General features: G+C 60.3%; 3 protein-coding genes across 4 annotated transcripts; all 3 read right to left on the bottom strand.

Moving 5' to 3' along the window:
* Positions 1-334: 334 nt before the first annotated feature.
* On the bottom strand, positions 335-2741 carry KRT16 (keratin 16). Its single transcript, XM_035027430.1, is given in 7 exon segments — positions 335-559; positions 861-986; positions 1078-1239; positions 1334-1490; positions 1615-1697; positions 2167-2526; positions 2528-2741. Coding segments are annotated over 7 exon segments (1272 nt in total). The 5' UTR covers positions 2687-2741.
* Positions 2742-9093: 6352 nt separating this feature from the next.
* Positions 9094-14083, bottom strand: KRT17 (keratin 17). Of its 2 annotated transcripts, XM_035027431.1 has the most exons (9): positions 13611-14083; positions 12471-12553; positions 11907-12063; positions 11122-11283; positions 10385-10510; positions 10072-10292; positions 9396-9443; positions 9354-9358; positions 9094-9188 (listed from the first exon to the last, which is right to left on the bottom strand). In XM_035027431.1, exons 1-9 carry the CDS (start codon positions 14049-14051, stop codon positions 9094-9096), a joined length of 1338 nt encoding a protein of 445 aa, XP_034883322.1. In that variant the 5' UTR covers positions 14052-14083. The 2 variants fall into 2 exon arrangements, with proteins under 2 accessions (XP_034883322.1, XP_034883323.1); XM_035027432.1 differs by lacking the exons at positions 9354-9358; positions 9396-9443 and adding an exon at positions 9946-9971.
* A 2117-nt stretch (positions 14084-16200) lies between these two features.
* Positions 16201-22898, bottom strand: LOC118025095 (keratin, type I cytoskeletal 42-like). The gene is given in 9 exon segments (XM_035027434.1): positions 16201-16298; positions 16421-16470; positions 17551-17771; positions 18033-18161; positions 18739-18900; positions 20024-20180; positions 20308-20390; positions 22588-22829; positions 22865-22898. Coding segments are annotated over 9 exon segments (1176 nt in total).
* Between the last annotated feature and the right edge of the window lie 1549 nt (positions 22899-24447).

Below are 24447 nucleotides of genomic sequence, written 5' to 3' on the forward strand. Positions count from 1 at the left end.
CTCAGTGCTTGGAGCTCTGGCCCTGGTTGAAGCTGGATGAGCCCTGCTCCTTGAGGATGGGCCGGGTCTGGTGGCCGGAGGAGGAGGAGGAGGAGGAGGAGAAGACTGTGGGAGAGAGGGGTGGGGGTGAGAAGGGCATTGGGAGCTAAGAGGCCCCACACAGGGAGGGCTGGGGTCTCTGGGGCGCCCAGGACCCTCAGGAGCCTTACCATTGTGGGAAGAATAGGAATGGCTGGACGCTTGCTGGGAGGAAAGGCTGTGGGGAGAAAAGGCAAAGCGGTTAGATGTGCTGGGATCGCAGAGGGGCTGGAGGGAGGTGGAGGGGGCTGGGCACTCACTGGGCGTCCTCGCCCTCCAGCAGGCGGCGGTAGGTGGCGATCTCTTGCTCCAGCCGCGTCTTCACGTCCAGCAGGATCTGGTACTCTTGGCTCTGCTGCTCCATCTCGCAGCGCAGCTGGGCCAGCTGCTCCTCCACGTTGCCAATCAGGTCCTGGATCTGGGCCAGCTGCATGCAGTAGCGGCCTTTGGTCTCCTCCAGGCTGCTCTCCAGGGATGCTCTCTGTGAGCGGGAGAAAGAAAGTCAACAGAGGTGGTCACTCTTGCCCCCCCAGGCCTGTGGGCATGTTTCTTGAGAGGTATATGGATTGTGACTCCACCTGGGCTACTGGTGGGCCAGACAATGTGGAGGAAAGGTATTCCATTGTTCTGGGCCTTAATTTCTGTGTCTATATAATGGATATAATGATCCCTCCAGTCCCACTCCTGGAATAAGTGAGGCAGAACTGTCTTGTGGCAGTGTTAAGGGCCTGGTGGCCCTTACTGGGGACTTGGGGACTGGGGCTGGGCGGGGTCCTTCATACCATGCTGAGCTGGGACTGTAGTTCAATCTCCAGGCCCTGGAGCACCCTCCGGAGCTCGGTCACTTCACTGCGGCCACTCTGCACCAACTCGCTGTTAGAGACCACTTCTTTGTTCAGTTCCTCAGTCTGCGAGAAGAATGAAGAGCAGGTGTGAGACGCTCCAGAGGTGCTCCCTGGCTGGGCAGTCCTGCAGGAGGGCTGAGGACCTGAGCCCCACCTTGCTCAGGAACCAGGCCTCCGCGTCTCTGCGGTTCTTCTCTGCCATCTGCTCGTACTGGTCGCGCATCTCGTTCAGGATGCGGCTCAGGTCCACGCCAGGGGCAGCGTCCATCTCCACACTGACGTCCCCGCCAGTCTGACCCCGCAGGGCAAGCATCTCCTAGGAAGGGATGGCAGGAGGTGGTCAGCTCACCTGACCCCTTTCCTGGTTCCTGAACCAGCCTCTCGCAGCCAGGGGTCAGCAGCGGCCTCACCTCCTCGTGGTTCTTCTTCAGGTAGGCCAGCTCCTCCTTCAGGCCCTCGATCTGCATCTCCAGGTCGGTCCTGGCCAGGGTCAGCTCATCCAGCACCCGGCGCAGGCCGTTGATGTCGGCCTCCACGCTCTGGCGCAGGGTCAGCTCATGCTCATACCTGGCAGGACAGAAGTCGGGGCATCAGGCTCCACCTGGGAGGCTTCTGAGGCTCAAGACCAACGGTCCCACTGCTTGCCTCCTGCCCTCTGCCCCGCACGCAGACCGCCACGGTGGTTGCTCACTTGGTCCTGAAGTCATCAGCTGCCAGCCTGGCATTGTCGATCTGCAGGATGGGCTGAGCGTTCTCGATGGTGGCAGCAATGATCTACAGAGAGGGTGGAAGGACAGGCCTGTTAGCCAAGACTCCACTGCTCAGGGGGGAAGAGCAGAGAGGGAAGAAAGGTAGCTCCCCAAACTTGAAGGTCTCCTAGCTGGCAGGTCAGGCCCTCCGGCCAGCCTGGGTGTCTTTTCCACCCAGCTCAGGGTGTGTGGAGGGATGCCCCCAAGTCTCCTGCCACCCCATCCTCCATCCCAGGCTGAGAGAAGCTGAGGGTGCAATGCACACTGGCAGGGAATAAGAGAGTCAGGGCTCCAGTCCCAGCTCAGATACCTCAATGCTGAAAAGGGACCCTCTGCCACCAATTCTGAGTGGTCTGTGTGGCCTCTCCCCCAAGGTGGGCTCAGTCCCCCTGTTTGTAAAATAAAGATGCTAGAAAGTGGTTTTCTAAGGGCCGCTGCAGCCATGACCTCTCTCAATGCTCTGCCCACCTGCGCCGCCCACCAGGCCCACACACCTTGCTCCGCAGCTCCTCAATGGTCTTGAAGTAGGGGCTGTAGTCCTTGGTCTCACTGGGCCGCTGCCTCTGGTACCAGTCGTGGATCTTCACCTCCAGGTCGGTGTTGGCCTCCTCCAGGGCGCGCACCTTGTCCAGGTAGGAGGCCAGGCGGTCGTTGAGGTTCTGCATGGTCACCTTCTCGTTGCCGGAGAGGAGGCTGCCATCGCCACCGCCGAAGCCCCCGCCGAAGCCCCCGCCGAAGCCACCTCCAAGGCCACCACCGTATCCTCCACCAAAGCCGCTACCCAGGCCCCCCCCGAAGCTGCTGCTGCTGCTGAAGCCGCCGCCATAGCCGCCCCCCAGGCCGCAGGCCCCCCCCGGAGGAGTAGCGGGAGGTGGAGACCGACAGGCCCCCGTAGGCGCTGGGGGCCCGGCAGGACCCTCCGGCCAGGACAGAGGACATGCGGCTGGAGCCACCGCCGATGCAGGAGCCCTTCATGGAGCTGGAGGAGGTGAACTGGCGGCTGCAGGTGGTCATGGTAGAGGAGGGAGGTGAGTGAGTGAGCGAGCGAGCGAGCGAGCAAGTCAGCAGAGAAGAGAAAGGTGCTCAGGAAGGCTGGGAAGATGCTGGGGCTGCTCAAACCCCAGGAACCTTTTATAGGCACTGGGCAGGCGGGGCCTCCCAACTGCTGACTTGCGGGCTCCCCTGCGGATTTCGTCACTCCAGGTCCCGTCCAACTCCCCACTCCGGATCAGGATTATTCAGCCTGGGGTCGACTCACTTCACTGGGTGCTGCTTGAGTTCCCACCCAGGTCTGGGGGTGTGGGCCGAGAGAAAAACACAAATGCGAGTCGGTCGTGACTCAGGCTGGGCGGCGGGAACCTGGCTCTCCGTTCCTGGAGCCTCAGGGGCCAGCGGGGCCTTGGCACAGGCAGTCTGTGGCAGCCGCGTCCCCAGGCAGTGAGTCAGCCCATGACGGACTCCCTGCCCCACGGGACAGCCTTGGCGACAAAAGGCCGCAGCAATCATGCCAGCCCGGGGCTGTCTCGGGCTGTGCGGTGGGGTCCTACGTGCCCGGCGCTGGACAGGAGAGCTGGGGTCATCGTTTCACTCTGCTTTGCGCGCTCTGCGGCCTGAGACCCCTTGCCTCCCCTCTCTGGGCCTCGGTTTCCCCTCAGTGAAGTGACAAAGGCTGGACTGGGTGATCTCGGAGTCCTTTCTCGTTCTAAAAATTCTCCGACTCTCTTTCCCTTATTGGATCCAATCCCAGTTTCAGAGGCTGCCTTTGAACCCCCAGGGTCCTCAGAAGTGTTGGGTACCATGGACCCAGCATGTACCATTGAGCGTCCCACTGTGCCCCTTACAAGCCATGCAGCATAGGCAGTCAGTCTTGGGCCTCAGTTTTCTCATCTGTAAAAGGGGATGACACACCACAGAAGAACATGCACACAGGACCACACCGGCAACTCCCCAACGGTGGCCCTGCCCCCAGGTTCCCCATCCTTCCTTTGCAACCAGCTGCCCCCTCCTGCCTCCTCACACCCACCTCTGCACTCTGGCACCTCCCTCCCACAACCCTGCCCTCTCCTCTGTACCCTAATACTCCCACCTTTTGAGCAGTCCATCCCCAATGCATTGCCCTACTTAATCATGGATGCCCACCATAAACTGCGGTGGGAGGGAGTCCCCCCCCCCGCCAGTAGTGCCATGTGTGACCCCTGACCCCACCAGGGACCCCCGAGTTCCCACACTGGATCCAGGGCTCCATTCCCAAGTTTTCTTTTGAGGATCCACAGATTCCAGGCTGGTCGTTCAGTGGAAGAGAGGGTCATTGTATACCATGCTGGGGTATTGTCTGGAGTGCTCTGTGTGTACCACACAATTCCATGAAGGGCAATATTCCTGCCACAGATTCATAGATGAGGCAGCTGGGAGGTTAAGGGGGCTTCCCAAGACCCCAGTCAAGGGGGAGCTGAGGTTTGGACCCCTGCCTGTCTGCTTGTTCAGTCCGAGCCCTTCCCACCATCCTGAGCCACCTCTCTCTCTATGTGCCGCCAATATGCATGATTGTCTTGAATTAGCCCTGTGAAGTGGGGAGGAGAGAGGGAGAACCGGAGAGAGGGGGTGATTCGCCCAAAGTCATTCGGCTTTAAGAACCCCGGGCTCAGGATGTCTCCACTCACCCATGATGCTTTGCAGGCTGGGACCAGGTAAGTCCGTTCTCATTTACCTCCCCACAGTGCCTGGAGTGAGCTCTGCCCACGGTGGGCATGGCCTTGGCCTGAAGGCTGGAGGCAGGATTGGGGGGGAGGATCTAAATCCCAAAACAGAAGCGTCCTCAGTCAGGGTGCTCTGGAGGGTGACCCACAGAACTGGCCACTGTCCTTGCTCTAAAGTGCCTCTGTGGGCTTGCCTCAGCCTGGGCGCTGCTGGGTGATACTACGGGAACCAAGGGACAGGAAATTCGGTCTCAGCACATCGCGCCGTGTCAGTCATTCAGCTTGTAGGAACAGGGCCCAGCGGTCTGAGCAGAGCTGGTGCCCAACACACACCTCCAGGGCCAGGTTTGGGAGACAGGACCCGATACTCCCCTTCCCAGCCCCCAAAATGGGCCAAATGGGTCCTAGAATCTTGGACAAAACCCCTGCCATCCCAGGTGTCAAGACCTGGAGTTCAGGTCCAACCAGACTCATCACCCTCGGAACGAAAAATGACCTTTGAGGCCACCAAAGGCAACCAAGCCCCAGGCAGAGAGAGTGAAAGACTTGTCCCGGGTTAAATAGCACGGAAACGAGAGCAGCAACATGAACCTGGCTCCAGCACGGTTCCTGAGGTTCACACGGACTATCCCCGGGGTCTCTGGAAGCTCCTCCCTCTCTGCCTCAGCACGCTCTCCACCTCCCTCCCTTCCGATTAGTGCCCTGCCCCTTCCACCGCTCCTGGAGTCCGGGTGGCATTACGCACAGGCCCAGCGCTGATGGCTGGGGATCCACGTGGGCTCAGAAGCTACAGGAAGTTGCCGACCAACCCATCAAACCACTCAGACAACACCGCAGACCCAGCACCCACCGTGTGCCTGGCACCCAGGGCATGGGGGGCGGGGAAGATGATGACACAGTCTCTGACCTTGGAACCCACCATGTGACCCTGGAGAGAAAGCTGAGGCCGGGAATAGAGCACTGTGTGGCAGGAAACCCCAGTGTGCTTGGCCCACCGAACGCAGCTGGATAATCGTTCCCCGACCCTGAGGCTCAGCAGGAAAGGAAGGAGTAATCGGGAGAGGCTCCAGCTGGGCCTCAGAAGATCTGAGCCGGCAGAGAAGGAGCAGGGGCATTTATTCCATGCCAGAGAGGCGAGCCTGCCCAGGGTTGCTGAGAGCCAGGATCACTAGGTCTGCGGGCACAGGGACTCCCACCAAACTGTCAGCCCTCCGGGCTGTGGGTTCTTTCCCCCACCCGGGCCTCTTTCCTCTCTCCTTCACCTGCCCCATCTCAGATGTGAGGTCATCTCATACCTGAGTTGTCTGGGAACTATTACAGGCATGCCTCAACATGCAGTGATTCCCCAACCTGACTGATCACCAGGATCCCCATACCAATTCCCGACCTGCTCTGCCCCACTGTTTCAGCATTGCCCAGGACAAGCCTAATCGTGGGGACATTTTACAAGCTCCAGGGGAATTCTGCTGACCAGCCAGGCTGGGAAGCAGGAGGCAGCCTGGGGGGAGGAGGGAAAGAGGGGGAGGCCCTAAGGAGACTGAGGGGAGAGAGGGGGCTGCTGCAGGGTCCCCAGCCCATGGGGCTTCAGGGCAGGGTGAGGAAAGAGAAGATCCGCAATGAGCCAGAACAGAGCGGCAAGCAGGAGCCAGATCTGGGCTGGACACTCAGATACAAAGAACCAAGCAGAGAGGCCCTCAGGGCGTACTTATGGACAACCCCAATACTGTGTGGCCAGGCCATGATGGGGTTCAGGGGGCCTGCAGGGAGGGAGCAGGCTCCCTGGGAGTGAACAAGTGTCCCCAGTCCGGGCTCTGGCCCCACGATCGGCCCCAGGATCTGGGTGAATCTGTGAGTGCCAGATGGCAGGTGGTCCTGTCAACTCCCCCCGTGTTTCATGCCCCCCTTCCAAAGGTAGGGGCTATCACAGCCCATCACACTGGTCTGCAAAACCAAGGGGCCCTCAGGGGAAACTGTTCCCTCAGGGGAACCCTCAGCAGAACCAGATCGAGCTCGGTCACAGTCTCTCCGTTCTCAACCTCCCACCCACCCTGCATAAGGACAGCAGGAGTATTGTCAGCCCCACCACCTCTAAACTGAGGTCCTCCAGGGTCCCTCCAGGCCAGGGCATGTGTCTCCTTGTGCCCAGACCCAGTGCGGAAGCACAGAGTGACGCCGTGTCCTGGACAGAGTGTTACTGCCACATGGTCTCCTTGCAGAAGGCGCTGCCGGCTCACACTGTCAGGGTGTGGGCGTGGCAGAGGAAGAGTCACAGGGTCTGGCTCCGGCTGGCCCTGGGCCTGGAAATCAGGTGTGTGTGTCCATCACATGAGGGTGGGTAAGGCCGCGCTGAGGGCGGTTACAGACCTCACTGATGGGGCTGAAATATTTCGTGCAGGGCGATGGGTGGACGTGGCTGAACTGTGGAGTCCCACAGCTGGGTCCCCCAGTCCAGCCACAGGCACACGTCCCCAGCAGCCTGGGTTGGCTCGGGGTGCCTGGACAAAAAATTCCAGCCACCAAAATTCCCCACACCATCCCCAAGGGTCCCCAAGGGGACTACAGGTCTCAGCCCCCAGTCACTCCCTCCTGTGGCCCTACCTGCCCAGGTGTGGCTGAGCATTCCTAGAAAGAGTGGGGCTTCCACTCTCTGGACCCAGGACCATCCCCTGGGGACCCCCATCGTCCTGAGCCCCACCCTGAACCACTTTGTGGACAAGGCCTTCTTCCCCAGCAGAAGGGCGCAGTCCAGGGCTATCTCTGACCACTCCCCCACTGTGACCCCTCCCCACTCAACCCATCAGTAGGGGTGGGCCCCCAGAATCTGCAGGGAGAGAAGGCCCCTGCCTGGGAGCCTGGGGCAGGGCAGGGGGTGGGGGCTCTCCTCTACTCTTCCCAGCACAACCCAGAAAGGGCTGAGTCATGGATGCTTGGAGCCTCAGTGTCCCTGTCCACACAATGGGGCACTTCTTCCCAGACCCTCCCTGCTTCCTGGGACTGTTGTTCAGATAAATGAGATCACCTCCAAATGAGCCATCCTCAACCTGGGGCTGGTTCTTCTGGTTGGGGCTGGAAGTGCAGTGGGGCCTGGTGGGAACAATACCTCTCCCTGCCTGCCCTCCTTCACTGCTGGGAGACACCGGCCTCTGATGGAGCGGAGTCCGCACTCCCAGCCTGCTCTGAGCCCTGCGGTCGCCTCTGCAGACCCGGGCTCCGGACTCTAGCCGGTCACAGCCGGTCGTCCCTGCCACAACAAGGAACTCGCTGTCCTCGTTGTCCCCGGGATCAGGGCTGGAAGGACCAACAGCTGGGGCTCATCTCTCACCTCAGTTACTGTAGCCTCTGAGGTACGGAGCAGGCCTGGGACCTGTCCAAAGTCCCACACCCACCTGCTCACCTCACAGACCATGCTCTTATCACCACTAGTCCCCAGCCCTGCACCACCCCGCCCCCCAGGCAGCAGGGGCTCTGGCCGATCCTGCCCAGATCAGTCTCCAGGCAACAGGAGGGTCCTGGTCCGATTCTGCAACAGAAGAGAGCCCTAAGCCTGTCGGTGAATTGGGGTGGGGGTACCCCTCCTCTCGTTAACCCCTTCCTCCCACCCCCACTTCCTGAAGAAAACCAGGAAGCCTCACCCTGCCCAGTGGTTTCCAGATTCACTCAAAGGAAGACTTCCAGGTATTGGGGCTCCTCCCCAGCTGGCTCATCGCCTGCCACCAGAGTGAAAGGGGCTGGGGCCCAGGGGGTCCTGGGAGGGTCTAGGGCAGGACCAACCCTCCGGCTTTCCCGGGATGCAGTTTCCCACCCTCCCCCACCTCCAGGCTACCCGGGAGGGTGTGCGGCTCCCCGCCCCACCCTGGCACACCCCCAGTGCCCCCATCCTGAGCAGCGGCTGGGCATTTGAGGAAATATCCCTGAGAGAGGCCCCACCCTTTCTCCCACACCTGCCTGGGGCCAACCTTCTCTAGAAGCAAGGTCTGCAGTTCATACTCCTGGGGTGAGGCAATGGGAGTACCCCTGGGGGCCCACAAACCCCTTTGGGGGGTTTCCTGAGACTCACAAAGGAACGTGGGCCCTAACCACCCAGCCTGCCTCCCCACCTTCCCTGTGCTCATGCCTCTTCCAGAAGGATCCTGACTCCGGTCTTTGCCCACCCCCTGCCCCCTCTTGAAGAAGGGCATGTCCCACAGGACCTCAGAAGCAAGTGACTGGATGTGTCATCCTTTAGGACTCTGGCTCCCACGACATCTCCTCGGCCATTTATGGATGAGAAAATGAAGCTCAGCAAGGCAGAGCCACTGCCCAAGGTCATGGACCTACTTACAGGGCAAGAGAAGGTCACCTGAGACCTTCCCAGGTATGCTGGCCCCACCCAAAGTCTGGCACTGCCTGGACCACCCTCCCAAGGATCACTGACCCTTTGGAGATACAAAATGGCTCCCCAAGCTCTGCCCAGACCTACTTTTTACCATGATCCTAGATGACCCTTGACCTCCAAGTCAACAATAGTTGGTGTCTGCAGACTCCTCCCCCACCCTCAGTTTCTCCCCAGTTCACCCATTGCTCACTAGGGCCCACCTCAGTGGCCACAAGTAGGACACATTCCATATCTGAATCAACAAGCTTTATTGGTCAGGCAGAGGGGTATGGGAAAGGGACTGAAGCCAGGAGCTGAGGCTGCAGGGCCAATGGGGAACTCTGGGGCGCTGGCCAGGGGGAGCAGAGTTCTCAGTGGGTGGTCTGGTGGACCTGCTCGCGGGAGGAGATGACCTTGCCATCCTGGACCTCTTCCACAATGGTGCGCACCTGGCGGGTGGTCACGGCTGCAGGAGACAGACCATCGGAGGTGGGCAGGGGCCCAGAGACCCTGGCTCAGCCCCCAGCCCCCTGAGTGGAGTCAGCTCTCTTTCCCACAGCCACTTGCTGTCTACGTTTCTGCTCACCTCTCAATATCACATCCAGACATGTGTCCCTCCTGCTCTTGCCACTCCCTCTTCCATCCTATCCCTGTGCCCCTGGATGAGTCTGGCCTCCCAGATGGCTGGTTTGATCCTGACTCACTGTGTCCTTCTGCAAGACTGGGCACTGCCCAACGGAGTCTGTCTCCTGTCTCCCCCACCCCCAGACTGGGATCTCCAGGTATGCATCACCCCCGTTAGACTAGATACCCAGGGCCAGGATCTTATCTTCCCCATCAGACTGAGATCTGGAGGACAAGGACCACGTCCTTTCTCCCATCAGACTAGAGATCCCAGGGACAAGACTGCTTTTGCTCATCTGTAGGGTCTCAAGAACAAAGACCATGAGACTGTTTCCCTAATCTCCCCATCAGAAGAGGGTCTCCAGAGCTAGCACCGTGAGTCCCCATTAGACTAGGATCTCTAGGATAAGGACCATCTCTCTGCCCTGCCCCCTCATCCAATTCCCCTGAGCATCAACCCTGAGCCCTAACAGGTCCTTTCCCCCGCCCCTGCTGAGGATCAACCATCATTTCCTGGAGCTCCTGGGGACCCTCCCCAGCAATCCGCAGATGGGTTGCCTGCCCCGTGCACCCCCAACCTCAGCTACCGAGATCCTTACATTCTTTGGGCTTGTACTGAATCAGGCTGGAAAAAAAAAAAAGAGAAGAGATTAGATTTGGGTCTGAGAGCTCCACCTCCACCCCAGGCCCCCAGCCCCGGCCCCCGGCCCTGGCCCCCAACTCACTGGGCGTCCTCGCCCTCCAGCAGGCGGCGGTAGGTGGCGATCTCCTGCTCCAGCCGCGTCTTCACATCCAGCAGGATCTTGTATTCCTGGTTCTGCTGCTCCATCTCGCAGCGCAGCTGGGACAGCTGCTCCTCCACGTTGCCGATCAGCCCCTGGATCTGGGCCAGCTGCATGCAGTAGCGGTTCTCTGTCTCAGCCAGGCTACCCTCCAGGGATGCTTTCTGCAAGGAGGCAGGAGGATCAGGGGTCAGCGAGAGTAGTCAGTGCCCCCTCCAGGGTCCCAGGTGCACCCCGAGCCTGGCAGCCCCCCTACCATGCTGAGCTGGGACTGCAGCTCGATCTCCAAGGCCTGCACAGTGCGCCGGAGCTCGGAGATCTCGCTCTTGCCACTCTGCACCAGTTCACTGTTGGTGGCCACCTCGCGGTTCAGCTCCTCCGTCTGCAGACAGGATGTAGGATACTGCAGCGTTAGCTTGGGATCCCTTCTCCAAGTCAAACGACCCCGTGGCCTCCATACGGTCAGCCCAGGGCCCATTCTGTGCCCAGACAGGCACCTGGGGCTCTCCTCACTCCCCACAACCCCCCTGGACGTGGTCACCTTCCTGACCTCCCCTGAGCCTCTTAGGCCTCCTCCCAAACCTGACTGTGGGAGCAGTGCCTTCTCACCAGCATCCCACTTCCCAAAGCTCAGAAATCTTTGAAAAGCTTTATCTTTAGTTCCTCTAAGTAGAAGGCATTAGAACAGGCAACTTGAGGACCAGCCAGGATATCAACCAGTCCCTTGGTGCCAGTTCCTAACCTCTTAGAGAGGTGGAAGCTCTTGGGGTCTTTACCCTCTGGCTTTATTCCTTTAGTCCTTTACTCTCCACCCACCCCCAGATCCCAGCTTTGGCCAAGCTCCTGGCCTGTTAATGCAATAGGTGATCCTGTGAGGTCCATGTGGCTCACTGAGATAGGGCACCCCAAGATGCCAGGTACTAGGCATCAGTCAGGACTCAGTCCTTGCCCCCTATACCCTGGGAGAGGCCTCTGGCCTGCAGCAGCCCCCACCTTGCTGAAGAACCAGTCCTCGGCATCCTTGCGGTTCTTCTCTGCCATCTTCTCGTACTGGTCACGCATCTCAGACAGGATGCGGCTCAGGTCCACGCCGGGGGCAGCGTCCATCTCCACGTTGATCTCACCACCCATCTGGCCTCGCAGGGCATTCATCTCCTATGGGGGAGGGGGTTATGGGTGTGGGCATTCAGGCCTGTCCTGATCTCTTACTTCCAACCCTTCCCAGGCAAGCTCTCCAGACCCCTCCCAAGGAGTCCTCCTTCGCTCTGCCTATCCTCTGCCCTCTGCCCCTCTTGTTGACTCTTGTTCATTTGCTCTGTATGGGCTCTGCCCCCACCATCAGTCTGGGGGTTCCCTGAGGAGAGGTTCATGTCTCCCCCATTAGGCCAAGGGCTCTCCAAAGATAAAATCTAATTCTTAGGCCTGTACCCCTAAAATATCCCCTCTAATTCCCAAACTTCTACATAGGGTCCAGGTCCAAAGGTTTGACCTGGAACAGAGACCTCCTCACTTATCCCTTGTCCTCATGAGGGAGGCCAGGATGGGCAGAAGAGGTCCCTGTGGACCCTGGGAGGGTCCCCAGAGGCAGGGCAGCAAGGTGGTACATGGAGGAGACTACCCTGCATGGGGACCAAGGCTCCGCAGACAGGGTAGCCCTGTAAGGCAACCAACCCTGGAGCACCTGCTCTGTGCTCTTCCCACGGTCTCAGCCCTGGTGCAGCCCCAGAGCCCTGCCACCCCCTCCGCAGCCTCTTTGACCTACTGCCCCACCGCCTCACCTCCTCATGGTTCTTCTTCAGGTAGGCCAACTCTTCCTTGAGGTTCTCAATCTGCATCTCCAGGTCGGCTCTGGCCAAGGTCAGCTCATCCAGCACCCTGCGCAGGCCATTAGTGTCGGCTTCCACGCTCACCCGCAGGGCCTGCTCTGTCTCAAACCTGCAAAAGGAACCAGAGACTTCGTCTTGATGCTAGGACGTGCAGGTCCATGTCCTGGCCAGCACCCGGCCTCTGCCAGGGCTCTAAGAGCTTGGGAGGGTTGATAGGGGGTGGAGAGGGGGGTTGTGGAGTGGAAGCATATTGCAGCCCCATGGCCCTGGGACCACGCAGGGCAAGGCCCCACCCCCACCCAGCTTCCTGCATCTCTCCTCTGCCTCCTGCCTCCCATCCGCCTCCCATCCACCTCCCTGCCTAAGCCCATGACCTTCAGAATCTGCTGCATTTGCCACATGCATGACTAAGAGGTGGACTCCCCCACCCCTAGCTCCTAGCCCTTGCCACAGCAACTGTGGTCCCGGGGTGGGGAGGGGTACCCCAGTTCCTCCCAGCCCGCTGGCTAGGCTCACTTGGTCCGGAAGTCATCAGCGGCCAGGCGGGCATTGTCAATCTGCAGGAGGATGTTGGCATTGTCCACAGTGGCCGTGAGGATCTGGGGAGACGTGAAAGCGGTAAGGTCACTGGAAGGGAGTAGCTCAGCCCAGACCAGGGATATGAGATGGAGCTTCCTGCCAGGAGACCAGGATGTGGCTGCCTTCTCCAGGAGGACTCCTTTCCTGCCCAGCCTCTCACTTCTACCAGGAGTTAATCGTTGGCAGAGGTGGAGCCAACCTGAGTCTGATGGGCTGAAATTTGCCTTTTCTCCCCCCAGGACCTGCCTCCCCCCAACACGGACCCCTCAACTAGAGCAGGCAACCGGCTGGGGTGCCCAGCTAGGAAGAGAAGAAAGGCCCCCGGGGGCAGAAGTTGTCCCAGAATCCCAGACAGAGACGGGGAGGTGAACAACCCCCTCATTTTACAGTTGGGGAGATGGTGCCCGAGAGAATCCTCCAGAAGGGACCCTACAAGACCCCTCACCAAAGAATAGTTCTAAATCAGAAGTCATGACCCCTGCTAGGCCCTAACCCCAGACTCCAGCAAGCAGCTCTGCCCTTGGAGGTTTGCTGAGCCCCATTCTTGAGGGCGCAGTGGGAGGGATGGGGAAGCCACAAAAATCCCTAAATAAGGCACACAGAGGCCTTCCTGAGTTCCCGCCCCCTCTCTCCACCTCCTCCTCCCAGCAGGTGCCATCAGGAATTCACTAGACGCCTCACCCCACCATCCCTCTCTTGCTTCAAGAAGAGAGGTACCCACAAATCTGGCCGCCCCATGGGCCCAGCCTCTACGTGCATCCACTCATCTTATCCTACAATTACATGAGGGGGTGGCAACAAGCCCCACGATGAGGAAATTGAGGCTCAAAGGAGCTCCATGAGGCCTGCTTGTCCCTGGCCCAGCTGCTGCACCCCAAAAAGAGGAATGTGGACCACACAGTGACTCCAACGTGGGCTCCCAGAGGCCAAACCAGCCAGAGCCATGCTGTCTTCGGCTCCCTGAGACCCTGTGGCAGCCCTCCCCCCGGGCTGACTCCAGGCCGTGGTCAAGGGCCCGAGATGGCAGAGGAGAAGGCGTGCTCCCCCCACAGGCCCTGTCCCACCAGCAGGCCCTACCTTGTTCTTCAGGTCCTCGATGGTCTGGTAGTAGGGGCTGTAGTCACGGGCAGGCCCCGGGGCCTGCCTCTGGTACCAGTCGCGGATCTTCACCTCCAGCTCGGTGTTGGCCTCCTCCAGGGCGCGCACCTTGTCCAGGTAGGAGGCCAGGCGGTCGTTGAGGTTCTGCATGGTGGCCTTCTCCCCGCCCCCCAGCAGCCCGTCGACAGCCCCAAAGCCGCCCCCAAAGCCACTGCCAGAGCCGAAGTTGTAGCAGCTGGAATAGCTGCCTCCCCCGAAGCCGCCGCCCAGGCCCCCCACGGACCCCAGCCTGCAGGAGCCGGTCCCCAGGCCGCCCGACAGCCGGCAGGAGGTGCGGGACGAGCCACCCCCCAGGCCGGAGGAGCCCTTGATGGAGCTGGAGGAGGTGAACTGGCGGCTGGTGGTGGTCATGGTGGTCATGGTGGCGGCAGCCGGCACGGAGCAGGAGGGCTAGCGAGGAGCGAGGCCCGAGGTGCGAGTTGCAGCGGGCACCCGCCCGCCTCCTTTATAGGCCGCCAGGTGGGCGTAGCGATCACAACAGGCTTGCTCCTCTGTTTCCATTCCCCTGAGCTTTCATCACCCCTGGCTGCCCGCCAGCTCCCGGGTGGCTGTGGGCCCCCCCCCCCTCCCACCATCGGGCCTTGGCCTCACTTCTCCGAACCCTGGTGCTGGGTGTCTGCACGTGAGGCTGCGTGTCTCTGGTCTCAGGCCTGTCACCTGTGAGTCAGGCAGGCCCTCCAGCTATGCTTTCCCATGACCTAATACGGAGAAGAGGAGAGGCAGGACGTCACCGTCACCAGGCCCTCCCAGGCAGCTGCCACCCTAGCCCGGCCCACCTGGCCCCTGTGTCTGGTGGGGAAACCGGTTGGGGAACCAGGCAGCCCCCAGCCTGAGGCCACTCTCCTCCACCACGCACCACACGCAGTCCTGGCCCTGGGCCTGCGGCCGGGGAAGGAAGTGAGGACCGAGACCCTGTCCCACCTTGGAAACTGGACCTAAACCCACTGGGCTCACCACACAATACAGTGCCTCTCAGGTTACCACCCCATTTTACAGATAAGGAAACTGGGGCTTAGAGACGGATAGGGCCCCGCTGCCCCCACCTAACTGCAGAACGGGGCTGGTGGGGCTACGGCCTCCTTCATCCCCCACTCTGCCCTAGCACCCAGCACTCCCCCGGGGCCCGGCACACTGCCCCCGCCCTCTGCAGAGCCCTGACCCCAGCGAAACACGCCAGGAGTTAGGATTCCATACGCCCAGTTTTCTGACACTGCCCCTATCCCCAAAAACCCCGGTGACCCAGCCTCTGCCTCTAACCTTTCCCCACCACCCTGCTGTAGGGGAGTGTCCTGGGCCAGGGCAGGCAAAGAAGAGTGTGGCTGTAGTTGAAGACCCAGCAGGCTGGGAGGAGAGCATCTTGGTAAAAGGGTACTGGAAAAACGGTGAGGGCCATGTCATCTGCCACCCTCCTTACCCCTCCTGTGCCCGAAGAGGCCTCGGGGTGAGGTGAGGGGCATATACCTAAAGTCCTGGCCACCTGGAAATGCAAAGGACACGGACTAAGGGTCTTCCTGAGAACCCCCAGCCGGTCTCCTCCCCCGAAGCCTCCCCCAGAGGCCCACCCAGGCCCCTGATGGGGCCCCTCAATATGGGCCCTGCATCACCCACAGCCCCGCGCTGCCCTGCCCACCACTCCCAGCCTGGCCCTGGGTCCCAGGGTCCCCGCAGGCCTGCTGGATGGAATGTGGTCATGTCTCAGACTGCTGATGGCTTCCACATCCCGGACAGGCCCAGAGAGCCCCTGCCAGCCCCTGAGAGAGGTCCCCCCACAGCCCAGCCGCTGCCAAGCCACCAAAGCAAACAGGACGCCCCCCACGCTCACATACAGAGTGGCCACCCCGCCCCACATACACCCCGAGTGGGGCCGAGCTGGTTTCCGGGGCTGGCTCAGCCCCTGCCACCCCCTCTCGTCCATCAGCACCTTGGACCACACCTTGGGAAAAACCCCTGCCCGGCCCCCCTCCCTCTGATCTTGAACCCAGACCTGCCCCAGGCTGAGGCAGGGAGTTCCCTGTAACAGACATGGCTCCCCAGAAAGTCCGTGCGGCCCTCCTAGGGACCAGCCCATGGGTACCCACAGGGACCCACGGAGTGATTCTTAGAAACTTTCCCAGCTTGATGGGCTGTCCCATCCCTCTGCCCTCACTCTGCTGCCTTCTCTCTGGCCCTCCTGGGAGCCCCAGGCCTGGAGGAGGTGGGCAGAACAGATTGGCAGGTGACAAGGGGCATCCAACCACTCCACAAACCATCCTCCCTCCCCAGTCCCTCAGCACACACTGCCCTACACCAATGACCAGACCAGATCACACGAGGCATTGAACTTCAGGCAAAGCTTTAATAGCAGTCACTGGGGCAATTCCAGGAGGCCCCCTCGGGGAGGGGCTGCAGAAAGCAGATACAGAAAGGCAACTGCATTTGGGTGGTGGCCCAGATGGGCACTCGGGGTGCGGAAGTAGCATGCTGGGAGCCCGAGGCGATGGATACCCCATGTCACAGGTGGAAAGGGGCCTTAGTGGGTGGAGCGGTGGACCTGCTCTCGGGAGGAGACCACCTTGCCGTCCTGGACTTCTTCCATTATGGTGCGCACCTGGCGGGTGGTCACTGTGGCTGTGGGCCATAGAGAAGGGAACACAGGGAACCTCAGGCCGGAGCCCCTCCCCCAGTCTCCCGCATAGAAGGGTCCTCGGCATCTCCCCACTCCCTCCAGGCCAGATAGGGCAGGCTCTTACCTTCCCGGGTGGGCTGTGAGATCAGGGAAGAGGAGTACTGGGTGGCCAGGCTGCAGAGAGGGAGAGGGGGGCCTCTCAGGGCAGGGGTGCCGGCACAGAGCCCAGCCCCCTGAAGGAGGAGCAGCTGGGGAGGTGTGGAGCAAGGGGAGAGAGGTCCCGGCAAACCAGAGAGAAATCACAGCTGAGAATACACAGAAAAGATTAGCAACCACAGGGTCAAAGGGCACAGGACTCGTAGGCAGGACAAAAGAAAGGGGACACCCCAAAAGAGGACCCAGGGACATTTAGTGGCTAACCACAGAGTTACAAGGAGAAGCTGAGCAAGAAGTTTTTCCATATCCCAAAGGGCCCAACAAATAGACTATTAAAGCTTGAGAGACTGTGGTTAGACTATAGGTGGACCTCACTATCATCAAGAAGCAAAAAGCTGGAATGCGTGACTTAGCGCGGAGGCTCCAGGACATTCTCAGCCACTTCACAGCAGGGCCCTGATCTACCCTCCCAGCTCCAAACCAGATCACCACCCACCCTGCTCTTTCTCCCATGCCGGGTAATGGCGTCACCAACCACACAGTCATCAGAACCAGAAACCCAGGGTCATCGTCCTCCACTCCTGCGTGTGGTCACTCACCACGTATTGCATCCCGCCAGCGAGCCATGCTCGCCCCCACATTCAGGCAACTAGCCCTGCTGTTTTTAACTACAACACATCCTCTTCACACATCGCCTTCCTCTCCCTGTCTTCCACCGCCGCCTTGCAGTGGGGCTGTTCTGGCCGGACTCCCTGCTCCAGCCTCCTGGCAGGTCTCCCTAACCCCATCGGGGCCCCTCTGATGCATTTCTCCCTATGCAGCCGGAGTGAATATTCTAAGACATCTTGATGATAGTACCACTCCTCTGCAAAATCCCTCCATGGCTCCCCACTTCCCACACGACCTAGTCCAGATGCTTTCATTTGGTCTTCAATGCTCCTCAACAGTGGGACCCGAGCCAGCATTCTCATTTTCACCTCCTGCAAACCTCTGCGCCTCCTGGCCTTTGCCAGGGCTGTCCCCTCCGCACAAACGTCCCTGCCTGGATGCAGCGGCCCCCGCCAAAGCAAGCGCGTGCCCCAGGGCCCCCCCGCTCACTGGGCGTCCTCACCCTCCAGCAGGCGGCGGTAGGTGGCGATCTCCTGCTCCAGCCGCATCTTCACGTCCAGCAGCACCTGGTACTCCTGGTTCTGGCGCTCCATGTCACAGCGCAGCTCACACAGCTGCTGCTCGATGCTGCCGATGAGCCCCTGCAACTGGGCCAGCTGGGCCCCGTAGCGGGCCTCGGTCTCCGCCAGGCTGCCCTCCAGCGAGGCTTTCTGTGGACCAAAGTAGAGGTGGCCGGGTGAGACCAAGTGCAACCCTTCTCCAGGGCGAGGGCCCAGAAGGGGGACCCCCTGTGTGGGGTTGTGGGTGCGGCCAGCGTCCCGGGGCAGTAACGGGGGCAGAGAGGGGCCCATGTCGCTGAGTGTGAAGGGACAGGCTGGGTGGGGAATTCGGGTTCTCCGAGTGGAAGTCTGCGAGGCTGGGCCCACCCTGGGGTGACTTGTACAAGCCAGGGAGGGGGTCAGGGGCCCTACCTTGCTGAGCTGGGACTGCAGCTCAATCTCCAGATTCTGCACAGAGCGGCGGAGCTCCGTGATCTCCATCTGGCTGCTCTGCAGGGCCTCGGTGTTGGTGGCCACCTCCCCCCAGTTCAGCTCCTTCGTCTGAAAGGCAGGGCGGGTGAGGGGGCTGGAGAAGGCTTGCGGAGGTGAAGCAGAGGACAGGGTCCACCCCCGAGCCCTGACCTCCCAGACCCACTCTCCCAGGCCTCTGTGGGGCTGCAGACACACCTGCCCACAGACACCCTCTGTGCCCACCTGGCACTTAGCAGATGCACCTTGCTTTGCATTCGATACTCCTACTGGGCACTGCTCAAAGACAGGAACTAGATTTTATTCTTTGTGCCTGTTACTGTCCTGGGCGCTGTAGCTGCTCAGTGTGTGTCTACTACGGGCATGAGTTATTCATCCAAACGCACACACACCTACAAATGTGCTGGGAGAAGTCCTAGACAGGGATGACGAGATCTGGATCCGTTCCCAAGCCACCGTGTGGCTTGTGTGAGCTTGAGGCCTCTCTGAGCCTCCCATTCTGCATCTAGACATGAGCAGTGGGTCCAGCTGGTTTCCAAAGTTCCTTCCAGCTGGGACAGCCTGTGGATCTACAAGTTTTCCAGCCCGTACCCGACACCCAGCACACGTATGCACACGTGTGCACACTTGCTCACGCACGCCCACCCACCTTGCTGAAGAACCAGTCCTCTGCGTCCTTGCGGTTCTTCTCCGCCATCTTCTCCTACGGGTCACGCATCTCGTTCAGGATGCGGCTCAGGTCCACACCGGGGGCGGCATCCATCTCCACACTGACGTCCCCGCCAGTCTGACCCCGCAGGGCATTCATTTCCTGGGCAAGAGGAGAGCAGGAGCTCAACCAGGGCCGTTCCAGAGAGAGCCCGGGGCCTACTTTCTCTGCCTCCGGGAGACAGGTACAGATGGCAGACAGACAGACACAGACAGCCCAATGGTTCCTCCCCTTGAAGACAGAGGCAGATGTGACTTGTCTCAAACACGCAGGGCTGTGAATATGGACCATCTCCCCCAACACGCACTCAGGGATGGACTTTACCCAGTTCCGATGTGTGCTGGGTAAGGAGAGATGCTAATTCCCCAACATGTCAGGGGATAAGCCAGGACAGCCTCACTCACCGCCCTGACTGCCTGCCTTACCCCCACCACCAACCACACAGTGCGGGCACAGAGAAAGCAGCCCCATGTTGGTATCAGCGCGAAGCCAGCCCTCATTAGGAAATGTTACTCTGCTGGGGGGATGCAATCCCTATGACCAGCCTCAAAGCCAAGCGGAAACACTCTCTGGGCTCCCCTAGCGCAGGCCAGCCCAGAGGTCAGCTGAGAAGGAAGCAGCGGGTTAATCAGTCCTCCTACAGGGTCTGGGATCCCCATCCTTGGGTTGAGCCTTAAGGTCCCTATGACCCCAAGACTCTCTGAAAAAGGGAGCTGGGAGAGGTGGCAAAGTGGTGGCATCAGACTTGGGTGTGGATACGGGTCAGATTGGCTTTGGATAAATCCTTTAACCTCTCTGAGCTTGTTTCTTTACCAGTAAAAGGAGGAAAGAGCACCCTACCCCCAGCACCACTGTGGGTATCAGCTGAGATAATTGCCATGAATCACTTGTAATGTGCTGAGCAGATTCTGGTTGTTGTTATGACTATCACTATTACAATTAATTGAAGTAATTAGCATACATGGTCTTAGGCTGATTTGCTCATTAGATAATTAACTGCCACCACTCAATAGACTGTGCCTTGAGGGACAAGGGCAGTATCTTTGCAGGGAGAGGGCCCTCCAGGCTTCATGCAGGGCCCTCCGAGGGTCTCCCAGGGTCAGAGCCAGGAACCCACCAGAGATGGGCGCTGGACTGAGGGCGTGGCCCTTGCCCAGGAGGATTTGGGGGCCCTGGCCTTGCTCCTTGTAGGAGTTTGTCCTGCATTCCCCAGGGCCCGCCTCACCTCCTCATGGTTCTTCTTCAGGTAGGCCAGCTCCTCCTTCAGGGTCTCGATCTGCATCTCCAGGTCGGCTCTGGCCAGGGTCAGCTCGTCCAGCACCCGGCGCAGGCCATTGGTGTCGGCCTCCACGCTCATGCGCAGGGTCAGCTCCGTCTCGTACCTGAGAAGAGTGGAGGCATGAGCCAAGGAGCGCCCCGGGACAGCCCCTTGGACACACAGAGAGCTCTGGCGTGCTGCGCCGGACCCACCACCAGCCCCCGGGGGGCAGCCCCGAAGCCCAGACTCATTTGGTGCGGAAGTCATAGGCTGCCAGGCGGGCGTTGTCAATCTGCAGCACCAAGCTGGCGTTGTCGATGGTAGCCGCCAGGATCTGGGGGGCATAGTGGGCTAGGTGAGCAAGCATCGTGGGAAGACCCTGCAACACCCTCCTTGCAGCCCTTTGGAGAATGGGCCAAATAGAGGAGATCTCCCCCTCTGTGCACCCTGCCGGTACGTGAGGCCAGGAGAGAGACCCATGCGATATTCACCCCTCTCCTGCCCAAGCTGCATGGACTCACTGTCTCCTCCCCAACTAAACTGACCTCTAGGCTCAGTTGCCACCTCCTCCAGGAAGCCCTCCTTGACTCCCCATCTGGGTCCCTCCTTCGGTCACACCTCCTTCCCTGCCCATCTCTTTCACGGCACTTCTCCCAACTGTGATTTTTCCATGATTTCTTCAGTTATTTCCTCCAATGGACTCTGCACTCCAGGGGGACAAGGCCTCATCCGTGACCATTCTCTTCGGAATCCCTAGCCCTGGGCAAAGTAGCTGGCCCACAGTCAGCCCCCAGGAAACATTAGTTTAATTAAGAAACCAATTAATTAATTAATAAGATTATGACCAGCCCCACCTGAAACCTGGAGCAAAGTTTTCTTTCACCACAGGGTCATCTGAGAGGTTTAAACGAGAACAGGGAAGGGGCTCTGGAGGGAGCAGAGGGTCGGTTATTATGACTACTGCTGTCATTGTGTGAGAAATGCCAAGAGGCTCCACTAAAGAGCGGTTGGGCGGCGGGGAGGGGGGAGGGGAGAGGGAGGCCCCTAAATGCTGCCCAGAGGGAGGAGAGAGGAGATCTCAGTGGAGGTGGCAGATGCGCTAGGAAGAATCAGGACATTTTTAAGGCTCCGGGCTGACATGCAGAAAGAAGTAAGAGGAGGCAGCCCCAGCAGGCAAAAGTCGCCCCAATAGCCTCATTCTGGGCATCTGAGCCCCCTTGACCTCGGTCAGGTCCTGTTTCCAGAGCGAGCCCAAGGGCCAGTTTGTTACCCATCCCTGGCCTCAGTGGCCTACAGACCTGCCTCCCACCCACTTCTCTGCTCAGGAGGCTGATTGGGCCTAGCAGGGGCCCTTGTGAAAACCCCCACACATGCGGTGACTCAGAGGGGCAGAGGCCTGATGCTCCGTGCACTGGGGGTTGGTGATGAGCAGCTGGTTGACCCCAAAGCTCAGAACGCTGACTCACCAGGGCTCCCCTGGGTTCCCCACTGCTCAGACCAAGCCCGGTATCTGATCTGGCACTCCCAGGAGCTCTGCTTCCAGGGGGCAATTGCAGGAATTCCCTTCCTGGCTGAGGTCCTGGGCAGGAGCAGGCAAAGCCCCTCACAGGGCAGCACCAGACCTGGTTCCTCCACCAGGAAAGAGCAGGCCCCAGCCTGGCCTCCCCTAAACATCTCCACATTTCTTCGAACGCTCACCTGCGTCTGGGGGCTACGGCACCAGAGGACCCTCTAAGGGCAAGGCTTGTGCAGAAGACCCAGATGCCACGTTCACAGAATGCCAAGGCCCTGTGCTTAGAGGTCATGAGCATGTGGGTGCATGTTGTGTTCTTCGGACTAACTGAGAGAAATGCCTTCCCGTGGAAGCTTCCAGTCTGAGTAGGAAGACATAGCTCCTTCCCTCAGGGACCCCCAGAGTGACCATTATGGAGAGAGTGAGGAGGACCCACAATGAAACCACTGGCGAGAATATGCCAGACTCTGTGAAATCAGCGCAGTGAACAGGGCATAGACTGAGCCACAAAGTGTTGAAGGGACCCCAAGATCTGGGGATAAAAGGCAAGTGCTACCCATTCAGGAGGGCTGCCTGGAGGAGGTGAGACAGGCAGAGAGCCAGAATGGAATAGTAAGAAGGAGATATCCAGCCCTCTCAGCCACGCCAAACTCACCCACCTCTGTGCCTTAGCCCACACTGTTCTCTGTACCGGGATTGCCTTCTGCGGCCTTCAGGGTTCTGAAGCCTCCCCACCCACTCCTCCATCACTCACCCCAAATACACCCCCCACACACAAAGGGAGAACTCCAGTCTCCCTGCATATGGGATGCTCTCCACGCCTGGGACCTGGGACTGGCACAGGACTGGGTTCCCCAGCGAGTGAGAGAAGAGTGACAGAATGAATGAACAAATGAATGATGGAGACCCAGGGCAGAGAAGAAATGTTCCAAAAGGTTCAAAGTTGGGAGGGATCCCAACTCTGAAGCAGATACTAAGGACAGAGGGCAGAGGGCAGGGAGCTGCCTGACCCACACACCTTGTCCCACAGCTCCTCCATGGTCTTGAAGAAGTGGCTGTAGTTGCGGGCGGGCCCGGGCCCCTGCTTCTGGTACCAGTCGCGGATCTTCACCTCCAGGTCGCCGTTGGCCTCCTCCAGGGCGCGCACCTTGTCCAGGTAGGAGGCCAGGCGGTCGCTGAGGTTCTGCATGGTCTCCTTCTCGCTGCCCCCCAGCAGGGCGTCCGAGGCGCCAAAGCCGGAGCCGAAGCCCACGCCGAAACTGGAGCCGAAGCCCCCACCCAGGCTCCAGGTGTAGCCCCCGCCGAGAAGCGGGACGAGGCGACCGACATGTTGCCATAGCTGCCGCCTCCCAGGAGGCTGGGGGCCCCGCAGGCGCCCCCAACACGAATGGAGGACATCCGAGAGAAGCCCCCACAGGGCACACACAGGCCCTTGATGGAGCCGGAGGCGGAGAACTGGCGGATGCTGGTGGTGGTGGCAGCCATGATGTCCACAGGTCAGGAGCAGGGTCTGGTCTGGACAGAGACCCCAGGCAGCCCTTCATAGCCAGGCTAAAGGGGGGCTCGGCCCCCGGCCCTTGAAGTCAGAGCCAAAACCCCAGCCATGTAATTTGCTTCTATACCAGCTGCCCAGGGCCTGGGGCTCAGGCCGGACATGCCGAGTGCATCCCCCGGGGCTCCCTCCCCTGCCTGTTCCTGGCCTGGGCAGGTGGCCTCTTAGCAGCCCATTGTCCGTTCAGAAACAAAGGTGGTGTTGGAGTCACAGCCCCGGGGTAGGGTGAACCTCCGTCCTCAGCCAAATTAGGCAGCTGAGCTCATTCCTGAGGTCAGTCCGGAGAACCCAGCCCTGGGAGCCAGACGGGGCCTGGAACAAGGCTCCACAGGCCTGGAGCCCGGAGGCTGGTCTGACCCCCCAACCAGCATTCCTGGGCCCCAGGGAGAGGGTGGAGAGATTCGGAGTGACACCCTCTCCCAGGTAGAATGTGGCCCTGAGAGAGCACCCCCAGGCCGAGAGGGGGTGGGGGAAATCCACCTCTACCCCCCAGCTGATGAGTCCACATCTGTGGGAGGGGACACAGCCCCTGGCCCGGGGGATCGGGATCTGAGGGCAATGGACACTGCCGCTGGCCTGAGGGAGCTCTGGATCCAAGCCTTACAGGAAGTCAGTTCACAAGCCTCAGTTTCCTCATTTGTAAAATGGGGGTAATTCCTGCCTCCCGTGGTCTTTGAGGGAATCTGGAGAGGTGGGGGCATCGGGGAAGCTGGGGACAGGGGTCTGAGACCAGAGGGGAAAGAATGAAGCAGAGAAGGAAAGCCACTCTCCAGGGGCCCCCTGGAGGAGGTGAAGCGGGATCCGTGCAGCGCGGTACCTCGGCTAGCCTGCTGCGCCCCGGGGAAGGGCCAGCCCAGCGAGGGAGCAGCGCCACCCCACATCCTGGCAACCGGCACCCGCCTGCGCCCAACAAGAGATTACAGCCTAATCTCCTCGGCGCTAACGATTTAGGTGCTGCCAGGCCACTGGCTCTGGCACCAGGCCTGTCTGAATGGGGAGCTTCCAGGGGTGGCCAGGGCCTGAGGGACAGCAGGGGAGGGCGAACCTGCCTCCTGTGCGGGTGGCCTAGGCTCTCAGCCCACACACGGGGACAGGGAAGGAGGGAGGCTTTCCGTGCGGGCCTGAGCACCTATGCCGAGGCTAGCCCGCGAGGACTTCCTGCTTAGAAAGTGGGGGGCCGGGGCACCTGGGTGGCTCAGTTGGTTAAGCGACTGCCTTCAGCTCAGGTCATGATCCCAGGGTTCTGGGATCGAGCCCCGCATCAGGCTCCCTGCTCACCGGGAAGCCTGCTTCTCCCTCTCCCTCTCCCCCTGCTTGTGTTCCCTC

This window comes from Mirounga leonina, unplaced genomic scaffold, assembly GCF_011800145.1.
Source record: "Mirounga leonina isolate KUSES-001 unplaced genomic scaffold, KU_Mleo_1.0 Mir_200, whole genome shotgun sequence".
Lineage (NCBI taxonomy): Eukaryota > Metazoa > Chordata > Mammalia > Carnivora > Phocidae > Mirounga > Mirounga leonina.

Excerpts from the sequence above, each read along its gene's own strand:
- KRT17 (XM_035027431.1), bottom strand. The coding sequence starts at position 14,051 with ATGACCACCATGACCACCACCAGCCGCCAGTTCACCTCCTCCAGCTCC. Across the intron at positions 10,511-11,121 it reads AGGACTGGTTCTTCAGCAAG|ACGGAGGAGCTGAACCGCGA; the intron begins GTGGGGGCTGCT and ends TCCTGTCTGCAG. Across the intron at positions 10,293-10,384 it reads TGCAGTCCCAGCTCAGCATG|AAAGCATCCCTGGAGGGTAG; the intron begins GTAGGGGGGCTG and ends GCCTCCTTGCAG.